The sequence below is a fragment of the Bombina bombina genome, chromosome 9 (genome assembly GCF_027579735.1).
Source record: "Bombina bombina isolate aBomBom1 chromosome 9, aBomBom1.pri, whole genome shotgun sequence".
Classification (NCBI taxonomy): Eukaryota; Metazoa; Chordata; class Amphibia; order Anura; family Bombinatoridae; genus Bombina; species Bombina bombina.
The window spans coordinates 183759813-183780966 of record NC_069507.1 but is presented as its reverse complement, the minus strand read 5'-3'; the positions used below and the strand labels follow the sequence as shown (position 1 = coordinate 183780966).

Here is a 21154-nt window from a genome sequence, read left to right as displayed (position 1 = left end):
AATCTTCTTTCTTCGCTCCACCGACGCGGAGCATCCATCCCGGCCGACGACTGAACGACGAATGACATCATCCAAGATGGCGTCCGTCAAATTCCGATTGGCTGATAGGATTCTATCAGCCAATCGGAATTAAGTTAGAAAAATCTGATTGGCTGATTGAATCAGCCAATCAGATTCAAGTTCAATCCGATTGGCTGAATCAATCAGCCAATCAGATTGAGCTTGCATTATATTGGCTGATCGGAACAGCCAATAGAACGCAAGCTCAATCTTATTGGCTGATTGGTTCAGCCAATCGGAATTCGACAGACGCCATCTTGGATGACGTCATTCGTCGTTCAGTCGTCGGCCGGGATGGATGCTCCGCGTCGGAGCGAAGAAAGAAGATTGAAGATGCCGCTTGATGGAAGATGCTGCCGGATGGAAGAAGACTTTGCTGCTGCTTGGATAAAGACATCGCCGGGATGAAGACCTCTTCTTTGCTGCTTGGATAGACATTGCCCGGATTGGATGAGGAGTTCGGCCCAGCGTGGTGAAGATAAGGTAGGGAGATCTTCAGGGGGGTAGTGTTAGGTTTATTTAAGGGGGGTTTGGGTTAGATTAGGGGTTTGTGGGTGGTGGGTTGTATTGTTGGGGGGTGGTATTGTGTTTTTTTTCAGGCAAAAGAGCAGTTTTCTTTGGGGCATGCCCCGCAAAAGGCCCTTTTAAGGGCTGGTAAGGTAAAAGAGCTTTTGAACTTTTTTTTAATTTAGAATAGGGTTGGGAAATTTTTTTATTTTTTGGGGGCTTTATTATTTTATTAGGGGGCTTAGAATAGGTGTAATTAGCTTAAAAATCTTGTAATCTTTTTTTTATTTTTTGTAATTTAGTATTTGTTTTTTTTGTAATTTAGTTTATTTAATTGTATTTTTAGATAGATATTTGTAGTTTTTTTAATTTATTGATAGTGTAGGTGTATTTGTAACTTAGGTTAGGATTTATTTTACAGGTAATTGGGTAATTATTTTAACTAGGTAGCTATTAAATAGTTAATAACTATTTAATAGCTATTATACCTAGTTAAAATAATTAACAATTTACCTGTAAAATAAATATAAACCCTAACATAGCTATAATGTAATTATTAATTATATTGTAGCTATCTTAGGGTTTATTTTATAGGTAAATATTTAGATTTAAATAGGAATATTTTAATTAATAATATTAATATTAATTTGATTTATTTTAATAAGAATTTAGTTAGGGATGTTAGAGTTAGATAGGGTTATTATACTTAATATATATATAATATAATAACTATATTAACCCTAATATAATTAGGGTTAATATAGTTAATATAGCTGGCGGCGGTGTAGGGGGATTAGATTAGGGGTTAATACATTTATTATAGGTGGCCGCGGTGTAGGGGGATGTAGATTAGATGCAAAAGAGCTGTTTACTTTGTGACAAAGCCCCGCCAAAAGCCCTTTTAAGGGCTGGCAAAAGAGCAATTTACTTTGGGGTAATGCCATGCAAAAAGCCCTTTTCAGGGCTATTTGTAGGGTTAGACTTAGGTTTAGTGGTAGGGATAGTTTAGTATTTTAGGGGTTAAATAATTTAATATAGATGGCGGCGGGGTAGGGGGATTAAATTAGGGGTTAATAATTTTAAAATAGATGGCGGCGGGGTAGGGGCTCACTTTAGGGGGTAGGTAAGGTAGATGGTGGTGGGTAGGGGCTCACTTTAGGGGGTTATAGATTTAATATAACTGGCGGCGGGGTCCAGGAGCGGCGGTTTAGGGGTTAATAAATTTATTAGGTAGCGGCGGGGTTATTGTTAGGATAGTGAGGGGGGATAGCGGATAGAGGGTTAGACGTGTCGGGCTATGTTAGGGAGGAGTGTTAGACATGTCGGGCTATGTTAGGGAGGCGTGTTAGACAGTGCGGGTGATTTAGACTTTAGTCAGGTTTTGTAGGCGCCGGCAGTTTCTAACGTGGCTTAAGTCACTGGCGACGCCAGAAATTTCTACTTGCGCAGATTTCTGGACATCGCTGGTTTATCCGACTTACGGCATGTTAGCAACTGACGGCGCCGTATATTGGATAGCTCGAGATGCGAGCTGAAACTGCGGGCGACGCGGGTTCCCTCGCTTGTGCCGCAAACTACGCCGTATATCGGATCTCGCCCCTAGTGTCATGTTATATATCTCTAGGCTAGTCCCCGATATTTAAACTGGCATGTGGTATATCGTAGATGGTGAAGTACAAATGTTTGAATATAACTTGGAGTGAATATATCAAGAGTATGTGAGCACTTATTCTGTGAGAAAATGCCCCTCTAAGCACAAAGGCAAGGTTCCCCTAGGTGTTAGTGTAAATGCTTGCTTGCGTGTGTGTAGTGGTATGAAGATGCAATTTGGGATGACCTTGTATCCAGTAGTGTGGGCAATCTTGGGACGTAAAGTGTCTTTGCATGTAGTGAAATATATAAAGCAAAGACGGACTCCAAAAACTAGTGAAAAATTACCTTGAGTTAATCTCATAACAAGTTGTAGCAGAACATAATATACTGGGTCACTGAACGCTAAGTGCTGGAGGTACTGTATCTTATAAGGTGCCTGAGAGTTTACCATGATTAGAGTAGGAGAGCCAGGGAATACTGCATGTCTCAAAGAGTATTAAGGAAGTAATATCTGTTATTGCAAATAGGGTGGTTTTGGTAGTGAGTATATAAAGTGGACTATAACAATTTTATTTTGAAAAAAGTTTTATTAGGTTTTTCATAACAGGTTATGCATAACAAATTTCGGCATGTACAATCAGATTAATTAGGCATAAAGTGAATATTCAGCAAGATATTAATGGCATCAATCTCTTACCCATGTTAGTTTGAGATCATTGTCTAGCTTATTGTACCAATATGTAACATCTTATTTCGTAAACGGATCTGAAATTTTTAAATACAAGTTAAATATTAACAGGATCAACAGTATCGAGGTCTACCCACAGGAGGGTAGTATAAAGTCATCTGTCGCCACTCGGCCGATTGATCGGATGGGCGGCTGGTCCCGGCTCTCTCTAAAGTGCAATACAGTGCATTGGTAGAATTTATTGATTCTCTATGTTTCTCTGTGTTCTAGCTTCGTGGTACATAATGAATGGCTCCCACTGTATGATAAATTTGTCTTTGGTGTGTAGGTTCTCAGCAGCTAAGCTAGCCATTTCATAATGGTGTATTATTTTTTTAATGATGAAAGTGAAGTTGGGTGGGGTGGATTTCCAATATTGTGCTATGCAAACTCTAACCACCGTGCAAATGGTCATAACTAGTTTTTGGTGTTGTCTTAAGATATTGGGAATCGGGAAGTGTAGTAGGGCCTGTTCTGGGGTCAGTTGTATATGTTTATGGAAGAGATCGCTAAGAAATGTCGAGGTGTGTTCCCAAATTTCTTTCGCTCTGTCACATTCCCACCACATATGTATGTACGTCCCCCTCACATTACATCCTCTGTAGCAGAGATTCAGGGAAGGTCCTTCTGATCCACCGAACCTAGTAGGATATATATACCATTTAAATGCTACCTTGAGAAAATTCTCCTTCAACATAGCATTGTATGAGAAGGAGAGGCCTCTGTCTAAATTAGTTAGCCAAGTCTCCAAGGACCAGGTCTTATTAAGGTCTTGTTCCCATTTTAGAATTTGCGAGGGTTTCGCCTCTCTAGGTTTACCGTTGAATATGAGATATAGTGTCGAGATTGTTCTGTGCACCGGGTCTTTAGCTAGGCATAGAGATTCGAAAGTTGTATTCAATGGTAGTTTGGAAAGTTCAGTAACTGCATGAGTTCTTGATTTTAATTGTAAGTAATGGTACCATATATTTTTGTCAGTTGGGTCAATATCTCTGTATTGTTCAAAAGAGAGAAAACCTCCCTCAACATATACGTCTGCAATTCTGTATAGTCCTTTATTAGCCCATTTGGTCTGTATGTGGGAATCTATTGTGGTTTGTGGTATTACTAGAGGTGTAAGTTTTGATTTGTCTTGTAATAAGGGGAATTTGGCGGTTAGTTTGTTCCAAAGGAAAATAGTGTGGGACAGCGCTACATATTTATTTAGTAGAGGGTGGCTTTTCTTTTTGGGAAACCAAAGTAGTCTATATATCTGGTCAGTGTTGGCTATCTGTGATTCTATCTGTTTCCATAGGGGTTGTTTCGTATTGCTAAACCAATGTATGGTTTGGGCCATCCGAGCTGAGTAATAGTAAGAAACTAAATGTGGGAGGCCTAGCCCACCATCCTTCCTGTGTGTACTCATGATTTTTTTGTTTATCCTAGGGTGTTTTCCCTGCCAAACAAAGCGCAGAATATCTCTTTGGAGTGCATTGAGCTCGGCTATGGGGATGGAAATTGGTAGTGACCGGAATAAATAAAGGAGCTTTGGTAGTAAGGTCATTTTTGTGGAAATGATTCTACCATAAAGAGAGATTTTAAGTTTCAACCATTTCGATATTAAATGTCTTATATGGGCAAACATTGGGAGATAGTTCGCCTGGTATAGCGAAAAGATGTCAGTTGTAAGATAAATACCCAGATATTTAAGCTTCTTATGGGCCCAAGTGAAGGAGAAATTAATTTCTAATAATTTTTTAGTGTGTTGGGGTAGATTTGTTCCGAGAGCTTCGCATTTATCCCTATTTATTTTATAACCGGATAAAATACCATATTGTTGGAGCATCGAGTATAAGGGGGGGAGAGATAGGAGGGGTTTTGTAAGTGATAATATGATATCATCCGCAAATAATGAAATCTTATATTCCTTGCCCCCTATTTGAAGTCCAGATATATTCGGTTCTTTTCTAATTTGAATGGCTAATGGTTCAATGCAGAGGGCGAATAATAAAGGGGATAAGGGGCACCCTTGTCTCGTTCCGTTCCTAATTGGTATCGTTCTGGATTGATATCCTGACAGTTTTACAAATGCTGACGGGTAAGAGTAGAGTGTGGTCAGGGCATCAAGGAAGGCACCCGAGATGCCTGTTTTCTCTAATACTGCGAACATATATTCCCAGTTAATTCTATCGAACGCCTTCTCTGCGTCCAAGGAGAGGAACAGAGAAGGCGTCTTTTCAGTAGTGGCAAAATTGATCAAGTCGATTATTTTGCGAGTGTTGTCCGGTGCTTCCCTACCTCTGATAAAACCTACTTGGTCCGGATGGATTACTCTTTCAAGGATAGGGTTTAGTCTGTTTGCCAGAATTTTTGTAAATATCTTCAAATCTTGATTTATTAGCGATATAGGTCTGTAATTCTGGCAATGAAGCTTGTTTTTACCCGGCTTAGGGATGACTGCTATTCTAGCCATTAGCATCTCATTGGGAATTTCCTTTTTTTGCATTATGGAGTTAAATACCTGGGCCAACAGAGGGGCTAGTTCATCTGAAAATAATTTGTAGAAAATTCCGGAGTAACCATCCGGACCAGGTGTTTTAGAAGTCTTTAAGTTTTTGATGGTATATTTAATCTCTGCCTCGGAGATCGGGGCGTTTAAACTAGATTTCTCTTCCTCAGTGATTGTTGGGAGGGGATTTGCAGTTAAAAAAGTATCTAGTTTTGCGGATCTATCAACCTTACCTTGGTGTATAGGGAGATTGTAGAGATTGTGATAAAAGTCAGCAAAAGTGTTCGCGATTTGGAGGGGGTCATTGGTGTTCTTATGATCTGATATTTGTATTTGAGGGACTGTAGTGCTTCTAGTTATTTCCTTGAGTTTGTTGGCTAGCATTCTGTCGGGCTTATTTCCATATATGTAGTAATGTGAGTCAATCTGTTTAATAGATCTAGCTGCTTCTTTGTTAAGTAATTGATTTATTTCTTCATTTATGTTTTTCAGTTCTAGTCTCTTTTGTTTAGTGGTATTAGCAGTACATTGGGATCTTAACTCATTAGCCCTAGCTTGTAGTTGTGTCATTTTGTTTTTATGTATTCTGTTTCTGTGGTTTGATTCAGTGATCAGGTTGCCTCTTACATATGCTTTGAGCGCTCCCCAGACAAAAATGGGATTAGGTGTACTATCTATATTTAGCCTAATGAATTCTGTAATGTGTTCCCTTGTTTTCTGAGAGACTAAAGCATCCTGTATTAGGTTAGCGTTAAGGGTCCAGGATTTGGTCCTGGCGGGGTTGATGAGTCCTGCTAGCGTGGTTTCTACAATAGAATGGTCTGACCAAGGGCAGTTATTTATTTTAGCGCTTGTTAGCAGGGGGACCAGGATTTGGCTGAGAAAAATGTAATCTAGTCTGGATTGGGTGAGGTGCATTGGGGAAAAATAGGTGTAGTCCCTGGCCCTATTATGTAGAGCCCTCCAACTGTCTATTAGATTGTGATCTAAGGTAAAGTCTTTCAGGATGTGTTTGGTTGAGCTAGGGGGTCTGGCCTTTAGAGATTTAGTAGAAGTTCTGTCCAGATCTTGGTCTAGAGCTAAATTAAAGTCGCCCCCCATGATAATCTTATGTTTTTTCCATTGGGTCAATAATTTGCTTAATTTAGTAATAAAGGGGCCCTGGTGCTCATTTGGGGCATAAACATTGACGATCAGAACAGGAGAATTGTGAATTAAGCCTCTAGCCATCAAAAAACGACCTTCTTTGTCTCTAATAATTTCTTCCTCTTTGAAATTTAGGGAAGAGTGAATTAGAATGGTGACCCCGCATTTCTTTTTCCCGCTTATTGCGTGATATTGTGTTGGGAAAACTTTGTCCCAGTACTTGGGAGTGAAATCTTTGGTGAAGTGAGTCTCCTGTAATAATACTATGTGGGCGTGTAGTGCTTTATATGTAGTAATAGCTTTCTTTCTTTTCATGTCGGAGTTAAGCCCTCTGACATTATGGGAGAGGATTTTTATAGACATATTGGGGTGAGAGGTGTATTAGCATCTATTAAATCCCTAGGAAGGATGTGCAAGTGAGTAGGAAACTGCAAGCTGTTTAAGGATTTGGGTGTGATCCAACATATTGAGTAGTTCTGAGAGTGAGAGAGCCGGGACCTACCTGACGGCCAAACCTTGGAGGGGTACCGATTTCCATCCCACATCGTGGGAAGCATAAATATACATGAGGTGATATATTTGAAGGGATCAGAATCATCTGATGACATGCCTGAACGAACAAAACACAAATTATAATGAGCAAAATTAAACTTAAACTTTACAATGGTTTCCCTTGTCAGGGAGTAACATTTTAATGAGGCGGGTGAAGGGCACTGTACCAGGTGCCTAGGATAAGCCTTCCTATGAGAGGGTTAGGGAAGATTAGGGGGGGGTGGAAGGGAAGAGTGAGTGTTGGATGTCAGAGGTAGTGTGATGTGGTTGGAAATATAAGTTATGTGTCTTATGTCATGTCCAGAAGTGTTAGGAAAAAGGGGGGGTTAGGGATGCGTGAATGTGAAATGTGCGAGAGAGAGAGAGGGCAAGAGAGATAATGTATAGGGAGAGTGGTGTATGTCTGGGTTTAATTCTAGGGGGGGATAAGGAGAGGAGAGAAGGAGAAAAGAAATAGTGCAAACAGACTTATAAATGATACTAGTAACAATTTTGGTGTACAGAACATTCTATAGCTGTACTATGAATTATATCAACTATATTAACTTCATTAATGTCAGCTACAATAACTATAATAAGAACATGAATAATAATAATAATAATAACCCCTGAGTGAGGTCAAAAAATAACCAGGTCTGCAAAAATAACAATACACAAAAAGAAAAAGGAAAAACAAAAGTGTGATGTGCAGACTTGACTAGTACAAAGTTCTCGGGCCTGCAGGCCGTTTTGGCTGTTATTTTATGTTATTAAGGTCTATTAGCCTCAGGGCCGCTAGCAATTAACCAAAGCTTCAAAAATTTAAGAATTAGGATCCTCCTAGACCCCCAGTTTTGTCAGGTCGGGGAGGATTCCTCTTCAGAGGGTGACTCGTCTTCTGAATGGGTATTTGAGATAGTCTTATTTTTCCTATGCTTTTTCGTTTGGCCTACTGGGGTCCACTCCCTTTGAATGTGTTTTTTCTGGGGGTTCTTGTTGAGGGGTGTTTGAGGGGGATCAAAGGGGATCTCCAATCTTCGGAGAGTCGATAGTCCTTCATTCAAGTCCGAGCAAGCATAATAGATATTATTATATGAAAAGGCCAGTTTGAAGGGAAACAGCCATCGATATTTGACTTGGGCCCTCGAGAGGGCTTGTGTAATAGGTTTAAGATCCCTTCTCTTTCGTAGTGTGATTGGTGCCACGTCTGCATAAATTTGGATGGAGTGGCCCTCAAAGTTTATTGTTGGCAATTGTCTGGCCGCTTTGAGGATTAATTCTTTCACATGGTAGTAGTGAAGTTTGAGGACTATGTCTCTTGCAGAGGACTGTTGGGGTTTGGTAAGGGCTCTGTGTACCCTGTCCATTAAAAGCTTGTCTAGCTCTATATCTGGGGCCAGTTGATGAAATAGAGAGGTCACAGTCTCATCCAGATTTTTATATGTTTCCGGTAGATTTCTGATTCTTAAGTTGGATCTGCGGGATCTGTTTTCAAGGTCTTCTATTTGATCCTCTAGTTTATTTATATATTCTGTATGTTCCGAAATAGATTTTTGTATGTGAGGTATTTCATCTGCTATTGCATCTGTTTTTTCCTCTAGTTCAGCAGTGCGAGTACCAATTTCTTTGATATCCTGTCTGAGATCCGACAAAGCTGATTTAAGCTCTTCCTGGAACACGGATTTAATTTGAGAAAGCAGTTCTTTGTTTTGAATTTCTGCTGGGAGAGGATCTGCCATTTCTATTAGGCTGGTATTCGAAGAGTCTCCTTGGGTGGGGGGGCTTTTATTCCCCTGTTTGTGTTTCAGTTGGGACTTTGATAGGCATTCTTTAACTGTTTGTGTTTTATTCTTCATCATGTGATGCGGTAGAGGTCCAGAGTAAGGGAAAACAAAAAGAGTATATAAGCAGGTAGTGACACTTTGGTTTAGTATTCGACTCAGGGGTTAAATGATGTAGGAGATGTTACTGTGTCAAAGTTTAAGGCATGACTCTAGGTCTGTGCTTGCTAAAGGAAGGAAAGAGCAAGTTGAACCCCTTCACCCTCACCTCATTTCAATCACTTTATATGCATTGTAACAGTTGTGGGTGAATCATAAAACTTGCGAGGCAGGTTGTGTATGGTCTAGTAGTAATAGGCCCGTTGTAGTTCCTTAGTCTGGTGACTACTTGTCCGTCCCTGAAAACACTCCTAAAGTGGATCCCAAAGTGCAGTCTCTAGTTCTGCCCCCTTAGGCTTAGGAGGTATTTGTGTTGTTTCTTGCAGGGATAATTTAGTAAGGAACTGACCGGCTCAGTAGGTGTCTCAGCACATTGATATAGTACTAGATGGTGTGCATAGCAGTCAGAAACGTAAAAGACACCTTTCGTGTAGTTAGAGAGTCTGTAAATTGATTAAACTTTTCTATGCTAATGCATATAGGTTATGTAGGAAACAACTATCCCCCTTGTTGTTCGGCCGTAAGCCGTTATAGTGGATGGGGGTCCGACCAGCCACGTGGTTATTGAGGCCTGGTTAGTATAGCAGTGAAGCCGGAAAATTTCTATAAGGGTCTGGCCTATATTTCACCCGTCGGAGGCCCAGAATGGTAGATAGGGTTCTTATGTATATAGCTTGTGTATTTTGCTTACCCTGTTGTCTTCGGTTATAAGTCTCTTAGGTGTGTAGGATCTGGAAGGCCCGTAGGCCTAAAAGTGCTGCGGCCAAGATGGCGGAGTTTCGCGCCCCTGCTCTTAGCTGGTTCTCTATGGGGATCGATCTGTCCCTGTTGCTTGGGGTGTCCGCTCTGATGTTCGGCGTGGTCGGGTCCCCAGAAAGTCTTACGACAAGGGGTTGTGGTAAGGGGTTTCCCCCGATGTCAGCGAACGGGTCTGTGTAGCTCAGTGCCTGCGGGTACACGCAGTGAGCTGAGTCGCTTGTCTCCTCTTTCCTTCAGTCTGTTGCCGGCCTGTGTAGCCCTCCGGAGCGGAGCCCCGACCCTCCGGAGTGGTGTGGCAGTGGTGCTGGAAGGGAGTATGTGGTCCGTTTTAGGGCTTGCCCAAACCTCCTTTAGTCGCAAGCCGTTGTGACAGTACTTGTTTTCGGAGCCGTTAGCTTTGGTGAAAAGTGCGGGGGAAGTTGTTCCCGTGTTTACTCAGCTTTTAGCAAGCTACTTAAGTTGTTTTATATGATAAAAAATAAAAATAAACTAAAGTATTTACAAGAAATATGTGCTTAAGTTCGGGAGCTCTGCACACACACGTCCTCACAGCTCAGCAGTCAGCCCCCCTATAACAATTTTAAGGCTAGTATGAAATATGCAAAAAAAACTGGTGGCATTAAGAGTTACTCCCATAGCTATGTGACTGTATCATTATGGCCCCCTAGAGGATAGCAAGGTTTTTAACATTTCACTAATACTATATTAACAACATATATGACTAGTTATACTATAATATTGTATAACTTATACATAGACATATTCAATGTCATGGTCCGCCTCAGCCGCAAGCCGTGATTCAGGGCCATTCTTTCATTTTTTACTACTTGCTCATATATTTTTTTCATTTCATTGGGCATAGGTCCTATAACTTGCTCTAATTTGTTACAGCATTTTATCCTTGCAGAAATGCTTGTTGGTAACTACATGTTTATCTGCTAGGAAGGCGCCAGTTATAAAGCCGGCTTGCTGTACGTTAAGAAGTGGTGGTCATCAGAGCACCACTTCCTAACCTCTCCACCACCTCAGAGGTGGCAGAGTTAAAACCTGCTTGTTTGGGGGGATTGCCAGTCCGTACAGCACCATCTGAGCATCTCTATGTAAAAATGGAAGATATTTTACCTCACAATTTCCTTAGCTCACCAGAGTAAGAGCTGTGTAAAAGGTTATCTTTCAGTTACTGCCCAGCTGCAGGTAAAAAAAAATGAAGAAATGAACTGCAGCCAGTCAGCATCAGCAGTGCTGAGGTCATAAACTCTTTGGGGTCCATTTAATAATGTGCGGACGCACATGATCCGATATAGCGGATCATGTCCGCCGCCCATCAATAAATGCTGACAGCATACGCTGTCTGCGTTTTATCATTGCACCAGCAGTTCTTGTGAACTGCTGGTGCAATACCGCCCTCTGCAGAGCGTCAACACCGCCCTCTGCAGAGCGTCAACAACATATGGGTATCATGGCCCTTTAAGCAATTTTAGATGTGGCAGCGTACGTACAGGGTCTGCGGCCGCTCAACGCGATCACAGGTAGACATGTTCCCAAGTATATATGAATATGCATGTATCTGTCGTTCACCAACCAGATCAGGCTCTTGAATGCAACTGGTGCATGAAATAAAACCCTGTAAAAAGGTTTAACCTATAGTTACAGCAATTTCACATTACATCCTTTTGTTATTGTATTATTATACTTTACTGCAGTGATGGCTAACCTTGGCACGTCTAATGTTTTGGAACTACATTTCCCATCATGCTCAACTAGACTGCAGAGTTCCTAAGCATCATGAGCATGGGCGAACAAAACTACAGGGGGTGCAGAGGTCGCAATTGCAACTGGGCCCCCAAGGGTGGGGGCCCAGCTTACAAAAAATAAATAAAATTTTATTTATTTTTTTACAATAAAAAACGTTGACCTGCCACTGCCTGCACTGATATCATGTGAGTGTGACATGATGCTTCACTAGTATCTCTGAATACAGGGGTTAGTGCTTCTGTTTTACCCATTGGTGTTTATGTGTGTGTGTGTGTGTATGTATGTGACTGTGTGTGTATTTATGCATGTGCGTGTGTGTGTATTTATGCATGTATGTTTGTGGAACCAGCAAATTACAGACCTTGTTACTACAGCATGGGGGTAAACAATGTCAGTCTATACAGTACCACTATCTACAGTACGGGGGGGCTGGACCATGTCACAGACTACTGTGGTCACTGTATAAAGTACTGGGGCGGGTAGGGTCAGGCCAGCCATCTCACCGGCAGATTACAGACTGTGTTACTAACTCACTATATACAGTACTGGTTGGTTAAACAGTGTCACTATATACAGTAATAGGGGGACAGACCATCTCACAGACTGTGGGCACAGGGTACCTCCTTTTGCATACATGTAATCTAATTCACATTTTTTTTTTCTGTGTTTTAATTATATATATAATAAAAGATATATATCAAATTTACTTTTTTTTGGGATGGGGGGTCCTTCTTAGATTCTTGCACCTGGGCCCTGTGGTTTCTAGTTATGCCTCTGATCATGAGACATGTCGTTTCATAAGACTGGGGGTGCCAAGGTTAGCCATCACTGCTCTAATGCTTAGATGGATGTGTGTTGCTCATTCACCAGCTGCAATCTGTTTAATTAAATTAACTTTACAAATACATACACTGTATTCCTTTTAGTTCGCTTTATTTGCAGTAAGGGATAACATTTGCAAAAGAGAAAGATGACTTAGTCATAAAATCACAAACTTAGTCACACACACAACACCACATGAAGCTCTCAGAGCTGTCATTATCATATTTAGGTCTTGATTTTGAGAGTCCTCTACCTGAAAAAATAGAATTTTGACATTAAAGTGAACTTTTGAAAATCAGATCAAATGTCAGCTCATTTCCGTCACTGAGACTAAGTAACACCTGGATGCATCGCATCCTCTTCTTTACAAGTGTTCTTTCCCATAATTGTCTTTGCAGCAATTAAAGTGCTAATTTCTCGCCTGCTTACATTATAGTTTAACTACTCGCAAAATGAGCAGAGCTTTATTATCTCATTTTGCTTCCAAACACTATAAGTCTTGTAAAGTAATATACATTTTGTTTTATTTCATATTTCTATAACCCACAGATCCAGACTGTGGTATTACATTTCTAGCAAAGAATACATTTTTTCTTGAACCCAAAATATCATTCTTATAAGGTCATAATAGTTGAAAAATGACGTTCTATTTTGTTAGCGCATGTTATTTTAAGACTATCCACCCTGCATTAGTCTGTGTTAAACCCACGAAAAAAGGGGTTAAACACACAGTAGAAGTACTGCTCAGGACCTGCAGTGCACTACTGGTCCTGAGCGGAAACCGCCTCTGATTGGACTCAGATGTGGATCTAGCACTACTGGTTGGGATATGTAAAAAACTTTATAACATTTACTTCATTTCCTTGGTATTCTTTGTTAAAACATAGTTCCTTTCCCTGAAAGCATATCTCGGTACACCCAAGAGTCTACACCTGTCTTGAGCAATGTAGGGCAGCATTGTTTGCAACAATATTTGTAACAGTGTTTTTTGCATATAGTGCACGTTCCCTTGTCTACCTCTGTATGCTTTAAAGGGACATTAAACAGTTTGAGATGGTAATATAAAATGATAAATTGTATATAATAAAACAACTCTGCAATATACTTTCATTATTTATTTGGTCCTCTTTGCCTGTAATTCCATTCTGAAGTTGTGAGCTTTTCAGTTCCTGTTAGAAATGGAAGTGCAGAACACTGTTAAATCCAGCATAGCCATTGGCTGCACACTCTAATGACCTATTTATAACTGTCCCTAATTGGCCACAGCAGAGAAGGTAACACAAGTTACAACATGGCAGCTCCCATTGTTTTATAGACACTAAAACTTTACACTTATTTTGTCACTTTTTAAACAACTAATGAAACTTTAAAAAATACATCTACATGTTAGTCATGGACTAATCTTTTCTTTGAATGCATAATTCTATCTAGCATGTATTTAGTGTTTAATGTCCCTTTAAGAAATTTAGCATACCATCCCAAGATATACCAAATTTGAATTGGTAATTGAAGCAAATTGGAAGGTTTTTAAAAGTCGCACAATCTATCTGAATAATAAAAGATTAATTTTGATTTCAATGTCTCTATAAAAGGACATAATAAAATGTCAGTATTTCACATGACTGTTTAATATTGACCTCAAAAATCATTCTTTCATTTATTAAAAGATGTGTAAAAACAAAAACAAAAAAATATTTAAATTCATAAAGAAAAAAAAAATAGTTTGTTTTGTTTAGAGCTTGGAAATATAACCAAGTTGGGTTTGTTTCACCCTTGACTTTTAGATGTCCAATTAAAAATGAGTTCTCAGTAGTTGATGACACAATATCTTGCCTCATGAACGCATATCTGCGAGCTTGTGAGTTTTTCCTGTTTGTGTTCTTACCATAATACAAAAAAATATCTCTAATCCTTCAGAACTGTGTGTGCAAATTCAAGTGCTAGGACACTTGCTTGTTACCTAGGAGACAGCTGAGCTGCGCTCTTGCTTTTCAGGGCACGGCTCGGCTGGAGATCGCTTGGCCATGCACACACAAGACGGAGGTTGTGTAGGTGATGTTGACAATGACGTTTCTTGCACAGTGTGCATGATCAGTTGGGACGCACTGACATTTCTCGAATGATTGGAAGATAATGAAAGCTCTTTAAAGGGACATGAAACCCAAAAATCTATTTCATGATTCAGATAGAGAATACAGTATGAAACAACTTTCCAATCCACTTCTATTATTTAATTTGCTTTCTTCTCTTGTTATTCTTTGATGAAAAGTTTATTTGGTAAACTCAGTTGCAGCAAAGAACCTAGGTTCTAGCTGCTGATTGTTGGCTGCAGAAATATAACTATTGTCATTGGCTCACCCATGTGTTTAGTTAGAAACCAGTAGTGCATTGATGCTCCTTTAACAAATGATACCAAGAGATGGAAGCAAATTTGATAATAGAAGTAAATTAGAAAGTTGTTTATATTTTTTATCTGAATCATGAAATAATTTTTGGGGGTTTCATGTCCCTTTAAGTAGGCAGCGCAAAGGAATAGAGTTTTGCTAAAAACTTATGAGGAAATTATGACAGGATAAAAATTATAGATATTTGAAAAGTGTCTATTAGTATATTCGTATTTGTCAAAACTTGAAAATGTCCCGTTTAATTAGATACAGTTGTTTTGGTTTTAATTCAGAATTTACTAGTATGGAAAAGTTAACTTTGTCTCAGCAATCTTCATACAATACAGCAATAAAACCTCTGTGAAACTTTATGACATTGATATCGCACTTGATGAATCACTCGGTGTCAGTAACATTTGTTTTCTGAAACACTGACTCTGACATTTTTCAGACATAATACATGAAAACTGTCACAGACAAGTTTGAAAATAACAGCACCTAGAAAGGAGAATGCCTTACAGCTCCTTCAAATACACGCATCAAACCATTAAACATTTTCAGGGTCATTCTATCAGGAGGGAGTATGTATTTTTTATTTTAATAGTATTGTTTCTTAAAGAGTGAAATAGCTATTCTGTCACACGATAAGAAACTTCTGTTTTGTGAAGCCACAGTTGTAAAACAACATTCAATAAAGAGAAGAAATTTGTCTCTGACATTCACCTTTGACTTGAAAAATCAGTTGTCATCTTTCTGTATTGTTTCCTTTTGATGATTACCAAGTTTGTACATAGTCTTTGGAATATCTTCTACTCATGATCTGAGATTGCATTTTAAATGGGGGGTAATCATGTCAAATTGGCCATTACAAACAAGTGAAGGTTAGTGACAATGCTCATAGTATTTGATACATTTGTGCAGTTATACATTTAAATTTATTGTTTCATCTAAAACACTTTAGATTATTAGATTTGGTATGCTAATGTTTAAAGGGACACTGAACCCAAATTTTTTCTTTCATGATTCAGATAGAGCATGAAATGTTAAGCAACTTTCTAATTTACTCATATTATCAATTTTTCTTTGTTCTCTTGCTATCTTTATTTTAAAAGCAAGAATGTAAATCTTAGCAGCCAGCCCATTTTAGGTTCAGCACCATGGATAGCGCTTGCTTATTGGGGGCTTACATTTAACCACCAATAAGCAAGCATAACCCAGGTTCTCAACCAAAAATGGGCTGTTTCCTATGCATCACTTTCCTGCTTTTTAAATAAAGATACCAAGAGAATGAAGAAAAATGAATAATAGGAGCAAATTAGAAAGTTGCTTAAAATTGCATGCTCTATTTGAATCATGAAAGAAAAATTTTGGTTTTAGTGTCACTTTAAATGTTAATCTTTAAATAGGCAGATTAATGCAAAGACTACACAATTAAGGGTCATATTGCTTTACAAAAATGATCCATATACTTTACTTTTGGTGAGTTTTGTAGACAAATCTTTAAATCTTTTTTTTTTGTTTGTTTTAAATAATTCTGATTGACCCCCTGATTTGTTAGAGAATTTAATTTTTGCATTGACAACCCTAGTGTAATGATTGGCTGACCGACCGATCTTGTGGCTTTCCAAGTGAGACTTTATATGTGTGTTTAAAAAGACCGGGAACGTACTTTCTTTCCTTTCCTGATTCAGATAGAAAATGCAATTTTAAACAACTTTCTAATGTATTTCTATTATCAAATGTTCTTTATTTTCTTGCTATCTCGCTATCTTGTGTTGAAAAGCAGGGACGCAAGCTCATGAGCGTGCACGTATCTGGATCACTATATGGCAGCAGTTTTGCAAGAATGTTATCCATTTGCAAGAAAACTTGGTGGCAGCACTGTAGTGCTACAGACACCTACCTAGATATATCTTCAAAAATGAATACCATGGAAACAAAGCAAAGTAAATTGTAAACTTTTTTAAAATTGTATGCTCTGTTTGAATCACAAAATATTTTTGTTTTTTTATATCCTTTTGACCCCTTTGTAAAATTTAAACACATAGAACTAAATTACAAGTGGAGTGCTAAATTATCACGCACCTGCAAACGTCAAATGTGCCCGTTTGAAGGTGCGTGATAGTTAACCAGACATTACAAGTGGCTGGTTATTTCTACTGTGAGCTTGCGGTAGCAATTAGGGCTTATAAAATTATCCAGAGATCAGATCTCTGGATAATTTTATAAATGTGCCCCAAATGCCCCCAAAATACAGCATAGTGTATTTTATTAATAAAATAAAGATAGCAGCATTGTTATTGTTTAATAAAATAACTGCACTAGGCAGTAGTTTGGGGGTAAAGTTGGCGGGACTGGGGTGTTAGAAAAAAAACGGCACTGAAAAGTACTTTTACATTGTGGTTCTATGGAAACTGTGTGTTTCCTGTAAATATATATGTATATGATTATATACCTAATGATATGTTTATATGTTAATAGTGTATATACACATATTAACACATACATATATATGTATATAATCATATACATATATATATATATACTAACTGCTGCGCTACTTACCCCTTCACTGCGCTTAGGTTCTGTGCTGTGTCTGACGGCATCAGAACAAGGCTCCCATTGGAGCCTATGGAAGCGCGTTCTCATGAGCACAATGCTTCCCAACTTGCAGTACCAGTGCACATTAGCGTGCACAGATATTACTTAGTGGTGTGCAAATATCACTTTCCCGAAATTTATATTTAGAGCTCCACTTGTAATCTAGCCCATAGTAAACTAAGGTTAGTAATGCAAAAATGGCATGCTCAAGCAAATTGGTTTGTGTCATTTTTTGCATTAGAATGTCCCTTTAGGTTTGACATTTTTAACTACCTATCAAACGTGAGGAATACATCTCTGTTATAAATTTTGTGTCTCTGTTGCATTAGATATGTCTGGCACTCAGGGTAAACTAAAACAGCTGCAAATTAAATGATCTCAATAGACAACAACACAAGTAGGCAGGCAGGTTGGATCATAACTAATACAATTAGGGTTTTTTTTAATCAAAAAATACAAAATCTTGAGAGGATATGTTCCTTTAGAAATAAATACGTTGATAGGCAGACACATTTGCTTAAAACAGCAATAATATATTTACAATATTGGATTAAATATTTTAGTCTCAGACATATTTATTATTCATTTGCTACTCACAATAAAAAATAAAATCAGTGTAAAAGCACAGAAGATAGTGTGCTTCCTGGAATTGTCTGATGCGGCAGGGAAAAATGCAGAGATGCCCTGAGCTCTATTTCTACCCCTGTCTGATTTAATTCCAACAAATGTTTAAAGTGTATGCAAGTAAACGTGTCTGGTTTTAGAAAGCCTTTCAAGTGCTGCTTTGATTCCCTCTTGAATAGTTTGCTGGTAATTGTACTTATAGACTGTTTAAAATATAATAATGCAGTTCTCTTTCTGAAGGTTATCGACTTAAATAAGGACACTGCATGTAATCACAAGCTAAAAACGATTAGTATTCCTATATTTTTTTTTATTATTAATTTTATTTGGGGTTATTTGCAAATGTTCGTTTTATCTTTTTTTCTTTTCTTTTTGTCATAAGGCCAACACAAAATAAAATTTATTCCTGAAATGGTTGGGCCCATGTTGGAGATGACATTAATACCAGAAACGGAACTTCGTAGAGCAACTATACCAATATTCTTTGACATGATGCAGTGTGAATTTCATTCCACTAGAAGTTTCCAAATGGTAAGCATAAACCTATACACACACACACACACACACATATATATATATATATCTTAGTGAATTAGTGACCATTTGTAATGAGAGAAATTGGGCTCTGTATAGTCTAAATTCTTACTTCACTATTATCATTTTTAGTTTTAATTTTTATTTAATGTAACATTTTGGTTTGTGTGTCTGTTATTAGGAAATGAACAAAATATTATAAATGATATTACACTTAATATGTGGGGGAAATGTGCTGAATGCTAAATAAGACTTCAGTTAATAATATATTTATGGTGGGGTAATTATCAGAATCCATCTGCACACTTACCGGCAAGTTTTTTTTAGATTATATTGTTAAGTGCACCCTTAAAATCTGTGTGGCTAATTTAAATATATTCCACAAAAGATATGTGTCAGCACCACAGTTATAAAAAGGTGAAAAACTTTATTAGAGGACCTAAGACCTCCAAAAATAATGACCTACGTGGTCCTTAATCATGCATGATTAAGGACCATGTAGGTCTGAAATATCACTATTTCTCTTGTTAAGTGTATCCAGTCCACGGATCATCCATTACTTATGGGATATTAACTCCTCCCCAACAGGAAGTGCAAGAGGATTCACCCAGCAGAGCTGCTATATAGCTCCTCCCCTAACTGCCATTACCAGTCATTCGACCGAAACTAGCCTTTATTTAAACTAAGACTTTAAACTAAGACTTTATTTTCTCTAATAAAATTTTTCACCTGTTTATAACTGTGGTGCTGCCACATATCTTTTGTGGACTGTGGTATTTGGAGGGTTCATATACTCCATTGTGACATGCACACTCCAAGAAAAATACATGGGTGCTGGACTCTATCACTGCTTGTTGTGCAACTAATTTAAAAATATAAAAATAAGTTATTTGACTTTATCATGTAATGTGCTCTATTTAATTCCTTACCTTTTTGGGGAAGCCATCCTCTGTTACCCATAAATTATGTTGCTATTGGTTATAAAACTACCGGCCTGGGAAGATTACTATACATGTATTTTGCAGAGTGTATTTCTGGCTGATTTGCACTTTTCAGAAATGTAGTTACCGCTTACTGATTTTCTATTCTCTCCCACACATCAGTATAGGAGCTCAGCAGGTCACAGTTTGAAGAATAAATGATTTATGTTGCTTTTGTGCTCCAGATATTGTTTACGCAAAATATAGACTGAATTAACAATTATTGAAGTTCAACAAAGATGCTTAAGATTTATTACTGTTAGAGAGGTCAGAAGCATGAAATGAGAGGCGCCCCGAATAGTTTTCTGTTTGTCTCGATTCAATGAATCAACATGTGCACAATACCACAGAGTTAGATTTCTTTTGCAAGATGTACCGAGTCCACGGTTTCATCCTTACTTGTGGGATATTATCCTTCCTAACAGGAAGTAGCAAAGAGAGCACCACAGCAAAGCTGTCTATATAGCTCCCCCTTAACTCCACCCCCAGTCATTCTCTTTGCTGGCTCTTAGCAGGAAGGGTAAAGAGAAGAGGTGTTAAACTGTTAGTTTTATTTTATCTTCAATCAAGTGTTTGTTATTTTTAAATGGTACCGGTGTTGTACTATTTACTCTCAGGCAGGACATAGATGAAGATTTCTGCCTGGAGGATGATGAGCTTAGCATTTGTAACTAAGGTCCACTGCTGTTCCCACAGAAGCTGAGGAGTATAGGAAAACTTAAGTGTGAAGAACGGTTTCTTGCTTTACAGCAATGAGGTATGTTCAGTCATAATTTCTGCAGAGACGGTGTTAACTCAGAAAGGCTGACAGTATCCCCATTAGGGGAAGGGTAAGCAGTAATCCTAGTTTATAAGGGGCATTACTAGCTTGCATAATGGGCTAATTTCATGGGCACTCAGTTTGATGATATATTGGGCAAACGTTTGTGTGTCTGGGAGTAAAACGTTTTTATTTTATGATGGGACATCTGTTTGAGGGTTCATTTGGCTTATTTAGGGGTTTTTATAACCCACATGGTTTACAAACAGGGTTTGATGGATTTAGGTAGGCCCCAGCAACATCGAGTGAGATGGGCGGGGCCTATTTTCGCATCTCAGTTGCGCATTTAGTTTATACAGACAAGCAGCAAGCAGCTTTTCCAGAGGTCCTGGTACTCTTCTGGAACCTAAACGAAGCTTTATCCTCATATTTTCGTCCCCTAAGGGCAGGTAGGCGCCACAGCAGAGCTGTGGCAAGGTGCTGACAGGTTTTTACCAGTTTGGGGCATTTATCAATCCGGTTTGCTCCTTTTTGGGATTCATTGCCTATTTACTTGTGCAATATTTCTAAAGCATTTTAGGTACACTGTTAAAATTTCAGAAAATTTGAAGCAATTTTAACCTGTTTTGCAGTTTGTGTATGCCTTTTTTTCTCTTAAAGGCACAGTACCGTTTTTGAAAATTGTGTTTTTTTTTCATTAAATAAAGTGTTTTCCAAGCTTGCTTGTCTCATTACTAGCCTGTTTAACATGTCTAACATTGAGGAAACTCATTGCTCAATTTGTTTAGAAGCCATTGTGGAACCCCCTCTCAGAATGTGTCCCACTTGTACTGATATGTCTATAAATTGCAAACAGCATATTTTGACTTATAAGAGTTTGGCATTGGATGATTCTCAGACAGAAGGAAATCAGGTTTTGCCATCTAGTTCTCCCTAAGTGTGC

At 38.5% G+C, this 21154-nt stretch overlaps 1 protein-coding gene across 1 annotated transcript in view; it reads left to right on the top strand.

Moving 5' to 3' along the window:
* The window catches only part of DOCK1 (dedicator of cytokinesis 1), an 827740-nt gene that overhangs the window by 644698 nt on the left and 161888 nt on the right, over positions 1 to 21154 (top strand). The window contains exon 33 of the mRNA XM_053692513.1: positions 18320 to 18468. Within this exon, the coding sequence (XP_053548488.1) occupies positions 18320 to 18468 (149 nt within the window). The remainder of the gene's footprint in view (positions 1 to 18319; positions 18469 to 21154) is intronic.